The following is a 22,741-nucleotide window of genomic DNA, read 5'->3' as shown; positions in this document are numbered from 1 at the left end:
TCAGAATCCTCTTACAATACTGGTGGGGATGTAAAATGGTGCAGACACTCTGGAAAACAGTCTGGCAGTTCTTCAAAAGGTTAAATGTAGAATTACTATTTGACTCAACAGTTCCACTCCTAGATACATATCCAAGAGAAATGAAAACACATGTCTACACAAAACCTTACACACAAGAGTTCATAGCAGCATTATTCATTATGGCTAAAAGGTGGAAACAATCCAAATGTCTATGAACTGATGAATGGATAAGTAAAATGTGGTATAGTCATACACTGCAAAATTATTTGTCCATAAAAAGAATGAGGTACTGATACATGCTACAACATGGGTTAACCTTAAAAACATTATACTGAAATGTTTAAAGTGAAAGAAACCACCCATAAAATATCACATATTACATGATTCCATTTATATGACATGTCCAGAATAAACCACTCTATAGATACAGAAAGTAGCTTGATGGTTGCCTAAAGCAGGGGGAATAGGAGAGTTGGGGGTGATAGCTGATGGATATGGGATTTCTTTTTGAGGTCGTGAAAATGTTCTACAAGTTGACTGTGGTGATTTTTGCACACTTTAAATGAATGAATTATATGATATGTTAATTATATCTTAAGAAAGCTGTTACCCCCTCCATAAAAAGAAATCACAATAAATGTAAATGGACTAAATTATTCAATTAAAACACAAAGCAATGAGCCTCTAACATGGCTCAGCATAACACAGACAGTGCTGGGCTGGGGAAAGTTACTATCAGCCCAGTTTTCTTTTCTTTTCTTTTTTTTTTTGAGACGGAGTCTCGCTCTGTCGCCCAGGCTGGAGTGCATGGCCGGATCTCAGCTCACTGCAAGCTCCGCCCCCCGGGTTCACGCCATTCTCCTGCCTCCGCCTCCCAAGTAGTTGGGACTACAGGCGCCCGCCACCTTGCCAGGCTAGTTTTTTGTATTTTTTTTCTTACCACTCCAACTCTCAATCTCAGAAACAGCAGGCCAGGAGCACTGTCATTTCTCTACTCTTTTACTCACTCCTTCTGCAGACCTGAAAATGAAGACACTCAGACTAAACTGGAATGAGTCCATCTTCAAGGGGTCACTTCTGCCTAATAAATAAGTGACCCCCAAAGAGTTCAGGTCTCTAAAGGGGCCCACTGAAGGAATGACTGGTAACAAGAACTACTGGGAAATGGGCCACACCTCAAGCAAATCCAGCTACTGAATTGGGTACAATCAGCACAAGGGAACTGGAGGTAGAAATGATACAGACAGTTTTCATCACTTTCTGGTGGTGGGTCATGGTACTAGTACTGGTGGGCACAGTATTTAGAGTTTGCTTGGATGTTAAGAGCACAGATTCTGGAGTTTGAATCTGGGCTCACAGTTTACTAGCTGAATAACCTTTAGAAGTTAGGTCCCACTATGCCTCAGTTTCCTCACTCAAAAAATGGAGAAATAAGTTTCATGTAAGACTTGAAACTGTGCCTGGCACATGAAAAGAATTCTAGAAATACTGATCGTTATTACGTGTTATTATTACAGTTTCATAACACTAAGCTTATTTGACCTTATCATAACCCATGAGAGGAATGGGGATTGCTAAATCTCCTTTACAGATGAGAAAACTGAGGTGCAGAGAGAATAAGTGACTAGCCCAAGGCTCCACAGGTGGCTGCAGAGGGCCAGTATTGGAGGGCAGCACTCCTGGTATCAGCCATCCTGCTGCTCTACCACACCCTAAACAGCATCTAGTGACCCAGATTATGATTTCTACTCTGCCAATCACCAGCTGCCTGACCTTAGGCAAGTCGCTTAGGTAACCACCCAGCTTTTTCCGTCTGTAAAATGAGAGGTGAGCTATATAGGTGAATTCTAAGAGCCCTTGTTTAGCTAACATTCTATGATTGCAAGGGGAGCGCAAGTGAACTGGATGTGATGGGTCACAGAACAATGAGCAATCTGGAGAGCGGGAAGAGAGGGTTTTTCTAGAACCATGTGTTCGAAATTGGGATTCCTAAGAGGGGCTGCAGGAAGGTGAGAGTTCCCACAAGTACCCTATTTGAGGGTTGGGGTAGTGCCACTTGGAGAGTAAAGGAAAAGAACTTTTCCTTTATTTCCTTTAATCTCCAGGTCCTGTCTGCGAGTGGTGAGAAGGCACCAAGTGAGTCAGTTGTGACTCTCTGCTCTGTGCCCCAGGGCCCTGGGTGTGGTGAAGGAAGCTGTCTGAGCAGCGGGCAGGAGGGGCTGAGCTCAGGGTGAGGGCTGGCGGCAGGGCGGGTGAATGGAAAATACCCATTTGAACTGCCACACATCCTGACTGGGTACAGGCTTTAACAGGGTCCGTCCCAAAGAAACCTGTGCCCATCGAACAAACTCTGGGTGAGGTGTGAGGATAAAAGCAGATGGCAGTAAGGGTGGATAAAAGAAAAATTAAATTACACTTCAGAAAGTAGGCTGTACTGAACCCATCAACAGCAAATAAGAAAACACTTTTTACTGTATTTGAAAGTTGCCATCCTGATATCTTATCAGATTCTACATAGAAGATCATTTTTGAGCCCTCTAAGCATTGGGGTGGGGGCGAGGGTTTGGAATTGTGTGGGGTTGGCGTGGCGGACTTGAGGAGGGACGATTGGGACTTCCCGGCATTAAAATTAAATTAAATTTTAATTCCCGGCCGAATTAAAATTGCTCCACGCGCGCCCGTTTTTCCATTAATGAGGTGTGGGGCTTCTCCGTCCGGTTCATTGACTGAATGGCTGATGGAACGAAGGAATGACTGAAACCCAGGTAGGTAGGTAGGTAGAAGAGGCTTCGATGGAGAAGGGTCTCGAAGGACCGGAACTCTGGGCAGAAGGACAGGACTGGGTGGGAGCAGAAGGGGGCGTTCTCGGAAGACGCCAAAAGCCCCCATCCCAGAAATAACAGCGCGTGCTGGGCCGGACACCCGGGGAGGCGGGTGATGGGCAAAGGAATCGGAGGGCGCCGCCGCGACTCGGGTTCCCGGCCCCTGCCACGCAGGGCGCAGCGGAGGTGGGCGCGGGAAGGGCAGCACTCAGGCTCCGGGTGGGAAGCGCGCGGAATTCGCCGGCCCGAACGCCCGGGCGGGTGGCTGGGACCCCTGGGTTCCTCCCGCGTCCCTGCCTCCCGTCCCGGCGCGAACTCCAGGTGTCGACCCCAACTCCGGCTTGGAGTCTACGGAACCCCGAGCTCCGTCCCCTCTCCCCCCGCCTTTACAAAACACAAAAAGGACTAGAAATGAATACAACACGGTCTCGGCTACCGAAGGACACCGAGCTCCGCAGAGCCCAGCGCTCCCCGCGGGCCGGCCCCGGGCCGCAGCCTCCTCCGCCCCGGCTCCGGGGGTCCCGCCCGCGCTCCACTCCCCGGCCCCGGCGGCGTCCACCAGGCGCCCGCTGCCCCTCCCCAAGTCTCCCGCTCCGGGTCCTCGGCCCTGGTGCCCTCCCCGCAGTTCCATTCCTGGTTTCTCTTCGCGGCGCCCCCTCCCCAGGTTCCCCAACCAGGCAACCCCGGCCTGGGTCCCTCCCCGGGACCCGTCCCTGGAGACACTGCCCGCCGCCTCTCGGGCTACCACTCGCCGAAACCCCATCCCTGACTCCCCTCCCCGCAACCTCCTCCCTAGGGATCCCTGCTGGGGCCCCTCCAGGGGACCCCTCCCGGCCGCCACCTCCCGAGACACCCATTCCCCCTGCCTCTTCCCAGCCGTTCCTTTCTGGCCCCGTTCCTCAGCTCCCTCTGCCTGCTGCCCCTCTCCGGGGTCCCCGTCTCGGAGACCCCTCCCCAACGCCCCCGCTCCGCTCCCCGTTCCAGCCTCCTCCACCCCGGATCGCCTTCCCGGCGTCCTCTCCTCAGCGCCCCTTCCTGCGAGCCTTAACCGGACAACCCCAGTCCAGTTCCCCCCACCCACCGCGGCGCCCAGTGCCCGCGGAGCGCTGCCCGCCGCCCCTCCCTGGGACTCCCCCACCCCGCTCCCCTCCCTGGCGCCCTCCCGCCCGCGCCGTCAGCCCTCTGGGCAGCGGCCCCGGCTGGCTCCCTCCCGGCGCGGCGCGCGCTACCTGGATCTCGTGGATGCGGCCGAAGCCGTCCCTGTAGAAGAACTCCGCCAGGTTGGCGAGGGTCCGCGGCCCCGGCATGGCGGCGAGGCTCCGGGGACCCTCGGCCCGGCCCCCAGCCGGCGGCGCCCCCGGCCGCCCCGCGCCTTTGTCCTCGGCCCGCGCCCCTGCCGGGAGCCGTGCGCCTGCGGGTTGGGGCCGCCGCGGGGCCCCGCCACCCAGGAGCCCACCCCGCTCGGGCGCCGGCCGCAGCCCGGCTCTCAGGATCCGCGCCAGCAGGGCCATGGCGCTCGTCTGCATCGGCTTGTTTGAGCAACTCTGTTTCGGGGGCTGCCCTTTGGGTTGCTGTTTCCTGCGTCTTAACTTGTCGGAGCAATGCTTCTCCGCACTCCTGCCGCCTGGGCATCAGTTTACACAGACCCTTATTAAAGGCTCCGTCCCCTGGGGCTGGGGAAAAGGCTGTGATTAGACTGCCAGAGAATGAGGCTATTATTATTTCTTCACATCATATTAATTCACACTTCAGCGTTGCTTGAAACCACCAAGTTTTAAGGTCAACCCCACTTCCAACCATGGCCAAAGAAAGAAAAGTCTACCGGGGTTTTTTAAATTATTACCGTCCTTCGAAATGACTACGGAAGGTGTACTAAATCAATCTTTGGTCTTTTTGGCATTTTAGAAGCAGTTCTTTATGGTTTCAACTTAAATCATTGTAACTCAGCGTTCAAAGGGGGGAACAAACGTGAGACGATTTTGCACGTAGTTCCTACCGTTGTAAAATGACCACATTATTATCTTGCCACAAGCTTTCATAAAGACAATCACGGTCGTTTACGATGGCTTTCCCTGGGCTCATCGCTTGTATTCCGCACACCATGGGAAGCAGAGAGGACTAGGTGAGGGTGAGCGACTTTGAGCATGGGGCGTTTGTCTGGTCCCTCACAAGGACGGGTCCTGTTGCACAAGGCTTGGAGAAGAGAAGCCACCTCCATGCCGAGGCGAGGAGAGGAGTCCGTCATCCTAGATTCAGAGCCCAGTGCCTCGCTGCACAAAGAAGTGGCCCGCACAGGGAGGGACAGAGCATGGGAAAGGCCAGAGGGGTGCCATGTGGTTTCAAGGAAGGGAACTTTTTCCTAGTCAGTAAACTGCTCACTGAGTTACATTATTTGAAGATTTCATACAGTTTGTACTCATGCATCTAAACGTAAAAAATAAGATTTTTTTTAAGTTTAAGTTTACAAAGTATTGTCACTAAGCTTTTTTTATTTATTTATTTATTTTTTTTTTTTGAGACAGAGTCTCACTCTGTCGCCCAGGCTGGAGTGCAATGGCGCGATCTCGGCTCAGCAACCTCCGCCACCAGGGTTCTAGCGATTCTCTTACCTCAGCCTCCCCAGTAGCTGGGATTACAGACGCCGGGCCAGCATTTTTTTTTTTTTTTAAAGAGCAAAGAGGGAGACCGGGGCGGTGGCTCACGCCTGTAATCTCAGACTTTGAGAAGCCTAGGTGGGCGGATCACCTGAGGTCCGGAGTTCGAGACCAGCCTGACCAAGATGGTGAAACCCCATCTCTACTAAAAATATAAAAAATTAGCCAGGCATGGGGGCACACGCCTGTAATCCCAGCTATTCGTGAGGCTGAGGCAGGAGAATCGTTTGAACCACAGGAAGTGGAGGTTGCAGTGAGCTGATCTCGCCATTGCACTCCAGCCTGGGTGACAGCAAGACTCTGTCTCAACAACACCACCACCACCACCAAAAAAATAAAAATAAAAATAAAAAAGAGCAGAGAGGGGTCTGGAAGTGCTGCCCAGGCTGGAGTGCAGTGGCTATACACAGGCACTATCACTGGGCACTACACCTTCCAATTCCTGGGGTCAAGCCGTCTCCAACCTCAGCCTCCCAAGGAGCTGGGAGTACCGACACGTGCCACCATGCTCAGATAAAAAATATTTTATTTTATTTTTTTAGACACTGGGTCTCACTATGTTGCCCAGGCTGCCCTTGAACTCCTGGGCTCAAGCAATCCTCCCCCTAAGGAAATGGCATTACAGGCGCAGGCCACCGCACTCAGCTAAATATTTTATTTTTAATGAGTAGTTTATACCTTTACAACTCTGTAAAATCTACATTGCATTTGAATAATTGAAGTATCATGTAAGTGAAGCAAAGAAGGCTATAGTTACTCAACTTACAGAATTTGATTAATAACACCAAGTGCTGTGGCTCATGCCTGTAATCCCAACAATTTTGGAGGCCACAGCAGGAGGATTGCTTCAGCCCAGGAGTTCAAGACCAGCCTGGGCAACATAGCAAGACCTGGATACTACAAAAAAAAAAAAAAAAATTAGCTGGGTGTGGTGGTGTGTGCCTATAGTCCCAGCTACTCGGGAGGCTGAGGCAGGAGGATTGCTTGAGCCCAGAAAGTCAAGACTTCAGTGAGCCATTATCATGCCACTGCACTCCAGCCTGGGCAACAGAGCAAGACCCTGTCTCTAAAAAAAAGAAAATAATTTTATTAATAAGTACTCAGCAATTCTTATTTATTTATTTATTTATTTATTTTGAGATGGAGTCTGGCTCTGTTGCTCAGGCGGGAGTGCAGCGGAGCAATCTTGGCTCACTGCAAGCTCCGCCTCCTGGGTTCAGGCCATTCTCCTGGCTCAGCCTCCCGAGTAGCTGGGACTACAGGCACCGCCACCACGCCCGGCTAATTTTTTGTATTTTTAGTAGAGACGGGGTTTTACCGTGTTAGCCAGGATGCTCTCGATCTCCTGACCTCATGATCTGCCTGCCTCGACCTCTCAAAGTGTTGGGACTACAGCGGTGAGCCACCGCGCCCGGCCCTTGCAACTCTTATTTATAAGGCATGATAGCTGCAAAGTACTCAGAGTAAGACCTTGAACCCGCCTTTAGGAGGCCATAACCTATTTGAAGAATAAAACAGGTACACAAATACAAGCCAGATTACTCTAAGTGTCACAAAACAGGTACTGAATATGATTGGAATTTGTGACAAGAAGCGATCCCATCTACTTATGGAGTAGGATGGAGCAGTGCAAAAGAAAGGCCTCCTGAAGGAAGCAGCATTCAGGCAGGGATTGAGGAAAGGGCCCGTTTAGAAGGCAGAAGTGGGTGGCAAGGCGGCTAGCCAGCAGAGGCTGAAGACGGGCACAATCGCCTTGCTCTAGGAGAGTCTTTTAAAGTTTTGCAGAGGGCTACTGGTCCTTAAGAAATCATTAAAGGACCACGTATGTAGAAGTCAATTCAGTCCATTCTGGACGTGAAACTATTCAATATAGATAAACAATGATCTTAGGTTGTTAAACAATCATATATTAAGCTGTTCAATATAGATAAATATAGATTTTAAAGGCAGCTGGCTCTCTATGAAGGCTAATTAAGGAAAAGACTGCAGTAAAGAAAGGAAGGAAGAAGAGAAGGAAGAATACAGAGAAAGACAGGGGGAAGATTTAAACACACGTGGAGACAGGCTTCTCTGGAGCTCCCTGCAGCTCCCCTACTCCCCTGTGTCTTAGGATATCATCTCTGCGGATGTCTAAAGCTAGTTTCCTTAATTAAATAAATAAACAAAGATATCAGTTCTTGAAATTTGCCTCAAGCTCTAATGATATTAAGCCAAAAGCTTTTTTAAAATTTTTTTAAATTATACTTTAAGTTCTGGGATACATGTGCAGAATGTGCAGGTTTCTTACGTAGGTATACATGTGCCATGGTTGTTTGCTGCACCCATCAACCCATCATCTAGGTTTTAAGCCTCCAATGCATTAGGTATTTGTCCTAAAGCTCTCACTCCACTTGCCCCCCAACCCCCAACAGGCCCCGGTGTGTGATGTTCCCCTTCCTGTGTCCATGTGTTCTCACTGTTTAACTCCCACTTATGAGTGAGAACATGCAGTGTTTGGTTTTCTGTTCCTGTGTTAGTTTGCTGAGAATGATGGTGTCCAGCATCATCCATGTCCCTGCAAAGGACATGAACTCATTCTTTTTTATGGCTGCATAGTATTCCATGATGTGTAAGTGTCACATTTTCTTTATCCACCACGTCTATCATTGATGGGCATTTGGGTTGGTTCCAAGTCTTTGCTATTGTAAATAATACTGCAATAAATATATGTGTGCATGGGTCTTTATGGTAGAAGGGTTTATAATCCTTAAAGCCAAAGGCTATTTTGGAGTCTCAGTACATTGATAAGTGATCAGTCTGAAACTCTGCAATAGAGCAGTATGCTGCTTTCTTATTACTGTTTTGTAGGTAATTATTATTAGTGGAAAACATATAAACCCAGAAATAGAATAAGTCATCCTGATTGGAAGAATTTCTTTCACTCTAATATGTATACATAATGTTACATTGGTTTCTGAGTTTTCTATAAAAATATTGCCTTTATAATAAAAATAAATAATAATAAAAGTAATAATAAAAATAATAATAAAATAAACAATAAAAGTAAATGATTGTCATAGTTGTGAGGGATTCAATGTGGGGGGAATGAAGGATTGAATATTATAAGAAATCTTAAATATAAGTCAAAAATAACTGAAAAACTACTTTTCCAAAATAGGAAAACACTGTCCATTTATTTGTTCCTTTCCCTTCCAGTGAGCAAGAAAAACAGAAGTGAGATTCCGACCAGAGGGCACCACTTGTCCCTGTCTGACCTTCAACCAGGAGATTTGTACAGGTGTGTTCCTGCAAGAAAACCAGCTTGTTGGCAGTAATAGAGAAGCAACGAGCTTCTGCCAACCACAGCCAACAATAGCCAACGACAACAGCAAAATAGGAATATGGGTTGCCCTCGAAAAGGTAAATAAACTCTATACACAATAAATGACCATCTGTGGAAGTAAAACGGAGAGACGTCTTTAACGCCTCCCGGAACTCCAATCCAGATGACCACAGATAACTCTCTAGCATGCGGAACAGAGATGTCAGGGCTGTTAGGTAAGCAGAGAGTAATGCAGAGTATATATTCCTGGAAGAGAACAGGGATAGTCAAACTGGATCTCAGAAAAGGGAGCTGCTGTACAAGACATTCTAGGAAGCAAGCCTCTGAATTCTGAAACCCGGACCTGCTGGTCACAGTGGGACAGGGGATGATCTTCCCAGCTTCCCTGCGGTCTGCATGAAATTCTCTCACCCACACCAGCTTCCTGTGCTCCAATTCCATGCCGCTGACTGGCTTCCACTTAAGAATTAATGGGTAAAAAGGAAAAAGACTTAGTAGTATGATCTTGTTGCTTCCCCAGAGTCATCAATAAAAAGGCAGAACGGAAAGAAAACAAAACAAAGTTATACCAGGAGACAGAACCGGGAGATCTCAGATCGTCTTCTCTGTGACTCGGGTGTTGCTTCTGAAGTCATGATAATCCTGGTCACTGGAGGCACAAAATAAACATTTCTTCCTACAAAGGCTGTGGGCATTTTCCAGTGGGATTTGTCAGCCAGCAAAGACTTAGCAGTTTTTTCACTGCCAAAAAGCGCTAACTTTTCATGATGAAAAACTATCATTGTCATTGACCAGCTTTATGAAATATTGGTTTACATTTTAATCATCTGTTGAGCATCAGACACTATCCTGGGCACCTGGGAATCCATTTGGTCCTCACAGCTACCCTATGACCTGGGCACATTATCCTCCTTCACCAATGAAGAAGCAAGTTAAAGAGACGTTCCCAAAAGAGTTAAGTTAGGAGCAAAGTTAATACTTGAACCCAAATGTGCTTCCAGGGTTTTTATGCCTTTCACTACACCTGCTTTGCATGTAAGTGAGGAGAATTTGGAGTGGGCGCTGAGTAGGGGCGGTGCTGCACGGCACTCACTGTTCTGAGATGCTGATGATGGGACAGATAACTGAGAATGAGACACTGGTGAATTCTGAAAGGAAGGTGTGCATCAGCAAAGGCCGCAGGGGAAGAGTGGAGGTTTGCTCACTCACCTTTATTTGGAAAGCCTTCCTCCCACATTCCCTAGCAATGCTAGGCAGTCCCAGGGGTTTGGATGGGGCTGGCTGCCCGTGGCCCCTGACCCAGGGGTTGGGGGCATTGTTGGGAGCAGAGTCCTCCATGGGACTTCTGCTAGAGCAATCAGTGCAGACATGCTCTTGTTTGTGGAGTGCAATCTGAAGGCCCCTGGAAGCTTGGGACTGCAGGCAGCCATCTGTCCGGAGACTACCTGATCGAGAAACCTCTGACACCCTCATGGGAGATGCCTGCCATCCAGCGGTGCCTAGAGGAGATCTACCACCCGCTCTGTAACTTTCAGTATTGTGAATCAGCACATTCATTCTCTGTCTCTCTCCAAAGTGGCATTTAGCTTGATGGCTCAGGGCGTGGTCCTCAATCTTGCAGATTCAGATTCAGTTCTGGGACAGCCTCACTAAATTGCCCTTTTCCAGCCTATTTCCTCCCTGTTGACATTGGCAGGGTGCCTGGCAAGCCCGGCCCAGGCTCTTGTCTGTGGCAGGTCTGTCACCCTTTAACTCTTTCCCAGGCTTCCCTTGTTTACATAACATGTTTCCAGCCAGAGGGGACAGCCGTAAACATCTTGAGGGCCGGGGTGGCGTCTGACTCATGGCTGGATTCCCCAAGCCAATGCAGAGGAGGAACCTAGTGACACTCAAACACGTTTAAGAGTAAATTTCTGTTTGAGTCACCAAAATAAAGAAATCCAGTCCCCAGTACCAAGAGAAATAAACCACAAAACACTTTGCCGAATGGAAACTTGTTCTGCAATGGTAAAGCATGACTTTAACTTTAGCCAAATTACTTCCCAGGGGTTAAACTGATTCATGATCTCACTGTCCACTGAAAAAAAACTCTTCTTAGTCTGTCTGAGCCGTTGTAATATAGACTAGGTGACTTGTACACAGCAGACATCTATTTATCCCGGGTCTGGAGGCTGGGCATCTGAGATCGGTACCAGCATGGTTGCGTTCTGGTGCGTGCTCCCTTCCAGGCTGCAGACAGCTGTCTTCTCACTGTGTCCTCACATGGTGGGAGGGCAAGTGAGCTTTCTGAGCCTTTTTAATAAGGGCACTAATCCTACTCATGAGGGCACCACCCTCATGACCTAATCACCTCCTAAAGGACCCACCTCCTGGTACCATCATCTTGGGAGTTAGGATTTTAACCAATTACATTTGGGGGACACAAACATTCAGACCACAGCAGCTGTGGTGCAGACTTTTCCAAGGCCTAGTGCCTCCTTCTGTCATTGTGCAGGTGCAGCCCGGAGCGGCAGGAGCTGTGGCCCGGCCCCTGTCCTGAGGAGCTCCCACTGGCCAGCCCCCCCTATTCCAGGTGGACCCTGATGCTTCACACAAGGTGCACGCACAGGACACGGGCACTTCATGCAGCAACGGACTTTTGTGTTAAAAAAAAATGAATTCCCTTGTAACAAATAGTGCACAGAGGCTTTTGTAGATTAAATAATTTGTAGTTTTCTTATAATTATGGCTTCTAAATTACCTAAAATCATTCACTCAAGGCTTGATTTTAATTCTGTCTTGAGAGTGTCAACTCTTCGACTTGAGGCGCTGTAGGATGGGGTTTCATCTTGGGATTCTTTTCTTGGATATGTCATTTAAATTCTGATACTTATATTCCCTATTTGAAAACACATGATCAATGGCAATACCAATACCTGATTTGTGTGCAATACTTATAATTTACAACATGCATTATTTTAACGTACATTCTTTTCATGCGACCCTCTCAGCAACCCTTTGACAAGGCAAGTCAGAGACTAATTACTAGAGATTATTCAAGCGACTTGCTCCAAGTCATACAGTAGGCAGGCAGCCAAGATGATGAGTTTTCCCAACTCCTAGTCCCACGCTCTTTCCTCTCCCCTTACGTGTTCTGATAGAAATCAAACTTAGGTTTGAAAATATCTTATTGATGTATTTCAACACCCCAGAATTTGTTGAGACTGGAATCAATTTGCTGTGATCTGTGATTGTTGAGTTCTTTGTATGTGGAGGATACCAAGGTAAATTGACTAGAATGTGAGCTTGCCTACCCAGACACCAGTTCCCATGTCCTTTGTCTAGTGGTATAATTTCAAGTTCACTCTTTTTGGTGTACAGTTTTATGAGTTGTGAAAAACATATTCAATTGTGTATCCACCACTACAGTCAAGATATAGAACAGTTCCATCACCTCAAAAAATTTTTTCAGGCCAGGCGAGGTGGCTCAAGCTGGGCAGATCACGAGGTCAGGAGATCGAGACCATCCTGGCTAACACGGTGAAACCATGTCTCTACTAAAAATACAAAAAATTAGCCAGGCGTGGTGGCGGGTGCCTGTGGTCCCAGCTCCTTGGGAGGCTGAGGCAGGAGAACGGTGTGAACCCGGGAGGCGGAGGTTGCAGTGAGCTAAGATGGCACCACTGCACTCCAGCCCGGGTGACAGAGCGAGACTCCATCTCAAAAAAAAAAAAAAAAATTCATACTTTTTTGTCGTCAACCCCAGCTAGGCCCCTATAGTTTTGCCTTTCCCAAAGTATCTTACGCACGGAATCATCAGGAGACAATCTCCTGAATCAGGCTTCTGGCTCTTGGCATAATGCATTTGGGATTTATTATGTTATTTCATTTATCAAGATCTTGTCCCTTTTCGTTGCCGAGTAGTATTTCATTATAGTAATGTACTCTCGTTTGTGGATCATTCTGATCAATTCAGGACACTTGGATTGTTTCCAGTCTTGGCAACGGTGAATAAAGTCCCTCCAAGCATTTATGTACAGGTTTTTGCATCACTAAAATACCTAGGAGTATTTTATTCCCTCAACGCTTTCCTGCCCCGTTTAGGACTGATTTTATCATGTTTTGATCTCATCGTAGTCAACTAACGTGTCAGCCTTCAGCCCACAAGAGGCTACATGGCTTCCCGGTAAGGCGAGAGAAGACTGATTTCAGAACAGGGCGTGCACATTCCGGCTTCCAAGCCCTGCTGTCCTGTTCCTGGTTACTCAAGTAATGTCTGGTGTCTTCTCTGCCTGTTTGATGACTCCCATTCCCGGGGCAGGTCAAGCTCCACTCCTTCAGGGAAGCTCCTCCTGGCCACCTCACAGCACAGCACATGCCCTCTCTTTCCAAGTCACTTTGCGTCTGTCTTCTGCCATCCCACCTTGTGACATCTTTGAGACTGGTGCCTGTGTTTTTCTGCATTCAACCTTGAGGGCTTTGTAGGTACAGGGTTGGGATCCCCATTGCATAGATGTGAAAATTGAGGCCAGAGAAGCTAAGTGACTAAGAGAAGGTAGCATTTGCTGATCACCCACTACCATATGCCATCAGGCCTCCCATTAACAGTCCGTAGTCCACTCTTCTTTAGATGAGAACACTGATTCTCAGAGAGGTGTAGTTATTTGCCCAAGTCACACAGCTGGGCACTGAAAGCTGATTTTATTTGGCTTCAAAGTTAGATCTGTCTGTGGCATATCTGGACTTCAAACACCCTGTAGCATGAGGCTGTAGTGCACTCGGCTTTAGAACAGACAGGGGCCTGTCCTCCCACACACTCCAGGCTGCACCACCTTTTGGTTTTTAGGCTAACTCCTGACCTGGGCCCTCCCCACCTTCCAGGGCAGAGAGTGTACCAGGCTGACTGACGTTCTAGGCAAGAAGATGGGGTGCCCAGGGATGACCATTGTGATGGATATGGGAGCCAGGGTTCTGCCATCCCTGACTGCTATGGTCTGAATATATCCCTCCAAATTCATGCATTGGAAACTTAATCCCCAGTGCAGCAGTATTGGGAGGTGGGGCTTAATGGGAGGTGTTTAGATCATGAGGCTTCAGCCTCATGAATGAATTAATGCTGCTATGAAAAAAGGGTTTGTAGGCCAGGTGCTGTGGCTCACGCCAGTAATTCCAGCACTTTGGCAGGCCAATGCAGAAGGGTGTCTTGATGCCAGGAATTCTAGACCATCCTGGGCAACACAGTGAGACCTCATTAAAAAAAAAATTAGCCCAGCATGGTGGCACATGCCTGTAGTCCCAGCTACTCGGGAGGCTGAGGCAGGAGGATTGCTTCAGCCCAGGAGTTTGAGGCTGCAGTGAACCGTGATTGTGCCATTACACTTCAGCCTGGGCAACAGAGCAAGACTCCATCTCTAAAAGTAAAAATAAAGTTTGAAAAATAATTTGTGGGAGTGGTTTCACCTCTTCTGCCTTCCACCCTGTGAGGACACAGAAAGAAGGCCCTCCTCTGAGGCTGGTGCCTTAATCTCGGACCTCCCAGCCTCCAGAACTGTGAGAAGATAAATTTCTGTTCCTTAAAAAAATGACTCAGTCTGGCCTGGGGTGATGGCTCACGCCTGTAATCCCAGCACTTTGGGAGGCTGAGGCGGGTGGATCACGAGGTCAGGAGATCAAGACTGTCCTGACTATCATGGTGAAACCCCGTCTCTACTAAAAATACAAAAAAAAAAAAAAAAAAAATTAGCCGGGTGTGGTGGCAGGCACCTGTAGTTCCAGCTACTCAGGAGGCTGAGGCAGGAGAATGGCGTGAACCCTGGAGGCGGAGCTTGCAGTGAGCGGAGATCGTGCCACTGCACTCCAGCCTGGGCAACACAGCAAGACTCCGTCTCAAAAAAAAAATGACTCAGTCTTTGATGTCCTGTTATAGCAGCACAAACAGACTAAGCTAGTGCCCTTTCCCTTCCCAAGTGCCCAGGGACAGGCTTCCAGAGGAGCCCAGCAGCAACCTGGGAGCCCCGGGGTTTGCAGTGTTGGGTGCTCCCAGGACAGCTGTGTCTGCAGGAAATTGGAGGAGGATAAAATATTCTGGCTTACTTTCTATTCAGTCACCTTCCACGGCTCAGGCCTTTGACATCTACCATTGCATTCTTTTACCTATAATCTTTGTAAAGACCACAGTCCCCCACCTAGAAGTGAGAATCAAAATCAATATCTCTCCATAAAATCACCTTGACTCTACAGCAGCCTGACATCTTTGTTAGGCCAGTGGGAAAAGCTACCTAGGTTTCCACCATCCATGAAAGTCTTCTCAGCCTTAGGCTGGGCCCTGAAGACAGGGAGTTAGGTGCTGAAATGTGCATAGATGAAGGTAAGCCACCAGCAGGGTGAGCCAGATCCACTAACAACTCAACTGGCCTCCTTTGAACTATGAAACGAAAAGTGTTATAATAATAACTATCATTTATTGTGCATTTACAATATACTAGGCATTATAGAAAACACTACAGTTTGTCAATTAATTCTCATAAAAGTCCTATGAGGCAAACGTTCCTATTTTATGTTTTGTAGATGGAGAAAAATAACACAGAGGCTCATTAGCCTGACCATGGCTCCCGGTCAATAAGTAGTACAGTCAAACTTCAAACCCAGGTCTCGGGCTCCAAGCCCAGACATTTAGCAAACACTGTGTCCTCACAGCTAAACTTTCATACCAGAGCCCTGGGGGCAATGTATGGGGAATAAATGGTCTCTTCAAAAATACCCTAGCATTCTGTGATGCAATATTGTGTGACTGAAAACAACAGTAGTGTAGGAATTGGAAGACTGGATCTTAGTTTGTGGCAGGGCTGTACCTTACTATATGACCTTGGGAAAATCACCCAAACCCTTTTGCCTCCATTTCCTATTTGATTTCTCCATTATAAGGTCAGAGCACAAGGAAGATCCGAAGAACATATCTAAATTCCAAAATGAAATCTGAACATCTCTCCGAGAAAACCTTCTCTCTTTTTTTTTTTTTTTTTGAGTCGGAGTCTCGCTCTGTCACCCAGGCTGGAGTGCAGTGGCATGAACTCAGCTCACTGCAACCTCCGCCTCCCGGGTTCAAGCGATTCTCCTGCCTCAGCCTCCCGAGTAGCTGGGACTACAGGCGTGTGCCACCACGCCCGGCTAATTTTTGTATTTTTAGTAGGACGGGGTTTCACCATATTGGCTAGGCTGGTCTCGAACTCCTGACCTCATGATCCGCCCGCCTCAGCCTCCCAAAGTGATGGGATTACAGGTGTGAGCCACTGCGCCTGGCTGAAAACCTTCTTTAAGATGAGAAACTTGTGAGGCAGTAGAACATCTATCTCATCATTAATAAAGATTGACTGTGGAAATATTTTAAGAAAAAAGAAATCCAGATAAGAAACTGGAAGGAGTAAAAGATCATTTGTTTACACCCAACACATGACTTTCCTAGCAAGTACTCCTACCCGGGACAACCCCACACTCCATGGAAGAGGCAGAAACACAGACAAGAGTGTGCCTCAAATGGCTCCGAATGCTGCCGGCATCCGGCAAGTGCTGCTGCTGACAAAAGAGCAGAGAGATGGGCTACAGGGTAGGCCAACCACTGTCTTGGAGCAGGGGTCCTGGTGGGAGGTGGGCACGTTACTGGGATGGATGACTTCCAACGGCACCTGTAATACGGAGAAGCTCTGCCCTTTCAGCACTGAGCCCTCACTGTTCCCCATTTCTTCCTGGGCTCTCTCCTTGCTGGCCACTTCCAGGCAAAGGGGGAAAGCACCAAGAGCTTTTGAAAACCACACAATAGGTTCAAACCCTGAGCTTCTCAGTTACCAGCTATTGGGCTGGATACTTTAGTCGACCTCTCTGAGCCTCAGTCTCCTTGTGTGGCCCATGGAGATGGTAACAATTGAATACTGGTAGAGGGCACCCATAGACCCACAGAGTCATAGTTCATGATGAAGGACTGAAGGCTTCCCCCAAGGCCAGGTGCAAGACAGGCACCTCTGCTGTTGCCATTTCTATGCAACATTGTACTGGGATCCTAGCCAGGGCGAGTACATGAGCAAAAGAAATAAAAGAAATTAGTGTTGAAAAGGAAGAGTTAAAACTTCAGTTTTGCAAACAACGTAATCTTCTGTGTATAAAATCGTAAGAACCACCCACAAACACACATAAAATGCTGTTAGAGCCAATAAACAAGTTCAGCAAAGCTGCAGGACACACGGTCGGTAAACAATGTTGGTTGTATTTCCACACACTAACAATGAACAATCTGGAAATGAAATGAAGAAAATAACTTCACTTACAATAGCATCAAAAAATAAATAAAACACTTAAGAATAAATTTAACAAAAGAAGTACAAGACTTAGACTTTGAAAGCCATGAAACAATGCTGAAAGAAATATTTTAAGACCTGCATTAATGGAAAGATATCTCATTTAATACATGAATTGGGAGACCTAATCTTATTAATCTTACTAATGCTCCTCAAATTGATATACTCATTCAATGTAATCCCTATCAAAATTCCAGCTGCCCTTTTTGCAGTAATTGGCAATTTGATTCTAAAATATGTGTGGCAATCTGAGGGACCCAGAATAGCCAAAAACATCCTTGAAAAGGAAGAACAAAGTTGAAGGACTCATACGTCCTCATTTCAAAACTTACTGAAACTTGCATCATAGCTACAATTCTCCAGATGATGTGGTACTGGCATACAGATAGACATCTACATCAGAGAAATAGAATTGAGAGTCCAGAATAACCCCATAGATCTATGATCAATTTCATTTATTTATTTATTTACTTTTTAGAGATAAGGTCTTGCTATGTTGACTAGGGTCATCTCGAACTCCTAGCCTCAAGCGATCCTCCCATCTTGGCCTCCCAAAGTGCTGGGATTACAGGTGTAAGCCTCCACACCTGGCCCAATTTCATTTTTGACAAAGATGCCAACACAGTTAAATAGAGAAAGAATAGTCTTTTCAACAAATGGTACTGGGATGACTGGATATCCACACGCAAAAGAATGAAGTTGGGCTTCTACCTCATACCGTATATAAAAATTAACTCAAAATAGACCAAAGGCCTAAATGTAAGAGACAAAACTATCAAATCCTTAGAAGAAAATGTAAGACTAAATGTTTGTGACCTTGGCTTACACAATGGTTTCTTACGTAAAACACTTAATGCACATACAAGAAAAGAAAGGCTAGGTAGGCACAGTGGCTCACGCCTGTCATCCCAACAATTTAGGAGACCAAGGCAAGTGGATCACTTGAGGTCAGGAGTTCGAGACCAGTCTGGCCAACATGGCGAAATGCGTCTCTACTAAAAATACAAAAATTAGCCGGGTGTGGTGGCGGGTGCCTATAATCCCAGCTACTCGAGATACTGAGGCACAAGAATTGTTTGAACCCAGGAGGCATGTGTTGCAGTGAGTTGAGATCACACCACTGCATTCCAGCCTGAAAGACAGAGCAACACTCTGTCTCAAAAAAAAAAAAAAAAAAAAAAAGGAAAGAAGGAAAAGAAAAAGTAGATAAGTTGGAGCTCACTACAATTTAAAACTTTTGTGCTTCTGGGCCAGACGCAGTGCTTCATGCCTGTAATCCCAGCACTTTGGGAGGCCGAGGCTGGTGGATCACGAGGTCAGGAGTTCAAGACCAAATTGGCCAACATAGTGAAACCTTGTCTCCACTAAAAAAAATACAAAAAATTAGCGGGGCATGGTGGCGCGTGCCTGTAATCGCAACTACTCAGGAGGCTGAGGCAGGAGAATCATTTGAACACGGGAGGTGGAGGTTGCAGTGAGCCGAGATCGTGCCATGGCACTCCAGCCAGGGTGACAGTGCGAGACTGTCTAAGAAAGAAAGAGAGAAAGAGAGAGAGAGATAGGAAGAAAGGAAGGAAGGAAGGAAGGAAGGAAGGAAGGAAGGAAGGAAGGAAGGAAGGAAGGAGGGAGGGAGGGAGGGAGGGAGGGAGGGAGGGAGGGAAGGAAGGAAGGAAGGAAGGAAGGAGAGAGAGAGAAAGAAAGAAAGAAAGAGGAATGAAAGAGAGAGAAAGAAGAAAAAGAAAGAAAGGAAAGAAAGAAGAAAGAAAGAAGAAGGAAGGAAAGAAAGAAAGAAAGAAAAAAGAAGAAAGAAAGAAAGAAGGAAGGAAAGAAAGAAAGAAGGAAGGAAAGAAAGAAAGAAAGAAAGAAAGAAAGAAAGACAGACAGAAAGACAGAAAGAAAGAAAGAGAAAAGAAAGGAAGGAAGGAAGGAAGAGAAAAGAAAGAAAGCCAACCAGACCTCCAGTTTTCAGTCTGGCGTGTAAAAAGTTCGGGATTCATCATTCCCACCCTAACAACAAGATAGAAGCTTGACAAGCTGAAAATCAACCGCTCTTCTTAGATCCTGCAGATAATTGAGGTCATAGGGTAAATTACTGTCTTATAAATTGGAGAGACAGTGGCAGATACAGAGAATCATGACTTGATTCACTACTTGAGTGGAAGCTCAAGAGCAGAAACCTTTATGGGAACCGTACCAGGGTAGGAAAACTGAAAGTGCAATGGCTGAATTGCTGGAGGCTCTGTTCCGACCGCTTGAGAGTTAAAAACTCCAGGGAGCCCAGTGTTAGGAGGGCCCCAACACTTTTCTGAGTTTTACCTCCAGAAGACTTACCAGGTCATCAAGGTGAAGAGAAAAATCCCTTCGCATTTCTGTCAGTGGGGAGGGTGAAATAAGCCAGGGGATTCTATTCTTAATAAGGCTTGCCCTCTAGAGAAATTATTTTACCAGAACTTAACTGAGGTTTTACTAATGCTGATTGTCCTGGGGAAAGGGAAATATCCTGATCTAGTCCCTTCTAGCTATCCTGTCCCAACAAAGGGGGAGAAACGAGAAGTACTTGTGAAGGTCACAGCACAGGAACACAGGCTCATTAAAAGACTGAGACTTAATCAAAGAACTAGAGAAGGTTTCCTCTGCCCCCACATCTTACCAGCACATCAGCAGGGCTTCTGTGCAACAGAGGAGACAAAACTAACATTAGAGGAACATTTAATACCTCTGATACATACAGCTACATCAAATAGTCAAAACAGCTTAACTCTTTGTCAAATACACATAAAGCATCATACCAAAGGCCTATTAACCTACGTTCTTTTTCTTAGTACCTGATGTCTGGCTTCCAACAAAAAATTACAAAGCATCTTCTAAGACAAAAAATATTTTAAAGAAACAAGGTAAGCATCAAAACAAGATTCAGATATGGCAAAGATGTTGAGATTATCAGACTGTGAATTTAAAAGCACTATAATTAATATGCTAAGAGCTCTAATAGAAAAAATGAACCATATTCAATAAGAGATGGATATTGCAAGCATAGTGATGAAAACAATAAGGAAGAATCAAAAGGAAAGAAATGCTAGAAATAAAGAACACTGTAATGGAAATAATGCCTTTGATGGGCTTTTAAATAGACTGGACACACGGCAGGGTGCAGTGGCTCATGCCAGTAACCCCAGCACTTTCAAAGGCTGTGGAAGCCAGATTACCCGAGGTCAGGATTTTGATACCAGCCTGGCCAACATGTTGAAACCCCGCCTCTACCAAAAATACAAATGTAAGCTGGACATAGTGGCACATGCCTGTAATCCCAGCTACTCAGGAGGCTGAGGCAGGAGAATCGCTTGAACCTGGGAGGTGGAGGTTGCAGTGAACCGAGATCACGCTATTGCACTCCAGCCTGGGTGACAGAGCAAGATTCCATCTCAAAATAAATAAATAAATAAATAAAACTGGACACAGCCAAAGAAAGAATCAGTGAGCTTGAAGATATGTCAATAGAAACTTCTAAAACTAAATGGTAAGAGAAAAAATAATTTTAAAAAGCAGAACAGAGCATCCAATAACTGTGGGACAATTTTAAACTGTGTAACATATGCATAATGAATATGAAAACAATAAAACAAGGAACAGAAAAAATATTTGAAGAAATAATGACTGAGAATTTTCCAAAATGAATGACAGACACCAAACCCCAGATTCAGGAAGCTCAGGAAATCAAACAGGATAAATACCAAAAAAGTTTACTCCTAGATATAGCATATTCAAACCACAGAAAATCAAAGACAAAGAGACAATTTTGAATTAAGACAAAGAGAAAAAAACACTGTACCTATGAAGGAGCAAGTATAATAATTAATCATACTTCTCTTCATAGGCCATGCAAGTAAGAAGAGCTTGGAGCAAAATATTTTAAGTGTTGACAGAAACAACAACAACCACTGCCACCAGAATTCTCTACCCAGAAATATTATCCTTGAAAAGTAAAAGAGAAATAAAGACTTTCACAGGCAAACAAAATTGAGAAAACTTGTCACCAATTGACATACCTTGCAAGATATGTTGAAACTCTTTAGAAAGAAAGAAAATATTATACATCAGTGATATGGTTAGGCTTTGTGTCCCCACCCAAATCTTATCTTGAATTGTAAGCCCCATTATCTCCACATGTCAAGGGAGAGACCAGGTGGAGATAAATGAATCATGGGGGCAGTTTCCCCCATGCTATTCTCATGATACTTAGTGAATTCTCATGAGATCTGATAATTTTATAAGGGGTTCTTCCCTCTTTGCTCGGCACTTCTCCTTCCTACCTCCTTGTGAAGAAGGCACCTTGCTTCGCCTTTGCCTTCTGCCATGACTGTAAGTTCCCTGAAGCCTCCCCAACCATGCTGAACTGTGGGTCAATAAAACCTCTTTCCTTTATAAATTACCCAGTCTTAGGCAGTTCTTTACAGCAATATAAAAGCAGACTAATACAGTAAATTGTTACCAGAAGTGGGGTGCTACTATAAAGATACCAAAAATATGGAAGCAACTTTGGAATTGGGTAACAGACAGAGGTTAGAACAGTTAAGAGGGCTCAGAAGATGACAGGAGGATGTGGGAAACTTTAAAACTTCCTAGAGACTTACTAAATAGCTTTGACTAAAATGCTGATAGTGATATGGACAATGAAGTCCAGCCTGAGGTGGTCTCAGATGGAGATAAGGAACTTGTTGGGAACTAAAATAGAGGTGACTCTTGCTATGCTTTCGTGAAGAGACTGGTGGCATTTTGCCCCTGGCCTAGAGATCTGTGGAATTTTGAACTTGAGAGAGATGATTTAAGGTATCCAATGGAAGAAATTTCTAAGCAGCAAAGCATTCAAGAGGTAACCTGGGTGCTTTTAAAAGTGTTTGGTTTTATGCATTCCCAAAGAGATGGTTTGGAATTGGAACTTAATGTTTAAAAGGGAAGCAGAGCATAAATGTTTGGACAATTTGCAGACTGATGATGCAATAGAAAAGAAAAACCCATTTTCTGAAGAGAAATTCAAACCGGCTTTGGAAGTATGCATAAGTGACAAGGAGCCAAATGTTAATCGCCAAGACAATGGGGAAAATGTCTCCAGGACATGTCAGAAGTCTTCACAGCAGACCCTCCCGTCACAGGCCTAGAGGCCTAGGAGGAAAAAATGGTTTCATGGGCTGGGCCCAGAGCCTTGCTGCTTTATGCACTCCTGGGACTTCATGCCCTGCATCCCAGCTGTGGCTAAAAGGGGCCAAGGCACAGCTTGGGCCATGGCTTCAGAGGATGCAAGCCCTAGGCGTTGGTGGCTTACATGTGTTGTTGGGCCTGCAGGTGCACAGAAGTCAAGAACTGAGGTTTGGGGCCAGGCACAGTGGTTTATTCCTAAAATCCCAGCACTTGGGAGGCCAAGGGGGGTGGATCACATGAGGTCAAAAGTTCGAGACCAGCCTGGCAAACACAGTGATACCCCATCTCTACTAAAAATACAAAAATTAGCTGGGTGTGGTGGTGTGTGCCTGTAGTCCCAGCTACTTTGCGGGCTGAGATGGGAGAATCACTTGAACCTGGGAAGTGGAGGTTGCAGTG

General features: G+C 46.2%; 1 protein-coding gene across 1 annotated transcript in view; it reads right to left on the bottom strand.

Moving 5' to 3' along the window:
• The window catches only part of LOC101003912 (cytochrome P450 27C1), a 33,418-nt gene extending 29,064 nt beyond the window's left edge, over window positions 1-4,354 (bottom strand). The window contains exon 1 of the mRNA XM_021923472.2: window positions 4,073-4,354. Coding sequence (XP_021779164.2) covers window positions 4,073-4,354 — 282 coding nt within the window. The remainder of the gene's footprint in view (window positions 1-4,072) is intronic.
• Between the last annotated feature and the right edge of the window lie 18,387 nt (window positions 4,355-22,741).

Source organism: Papio anubis, chromosome 10 (genome assembly GCF_008728515.1).
Source record: "Papio anubis isolate 15944 chromosome 10, Panubis1.0, whole genome shotgun sequence".
Taxonomy (NCBI): Eukaryota; Metazoa; Chordata; class Mammalia; order Primates; family Cercopithecidae; genus Papio; species Papio anubis.
The sequence above is the reverse complement of the archived record's forward strand: the minus strand, read 5'-3'. Positions and strand labels throughout refer to the sequence as shown.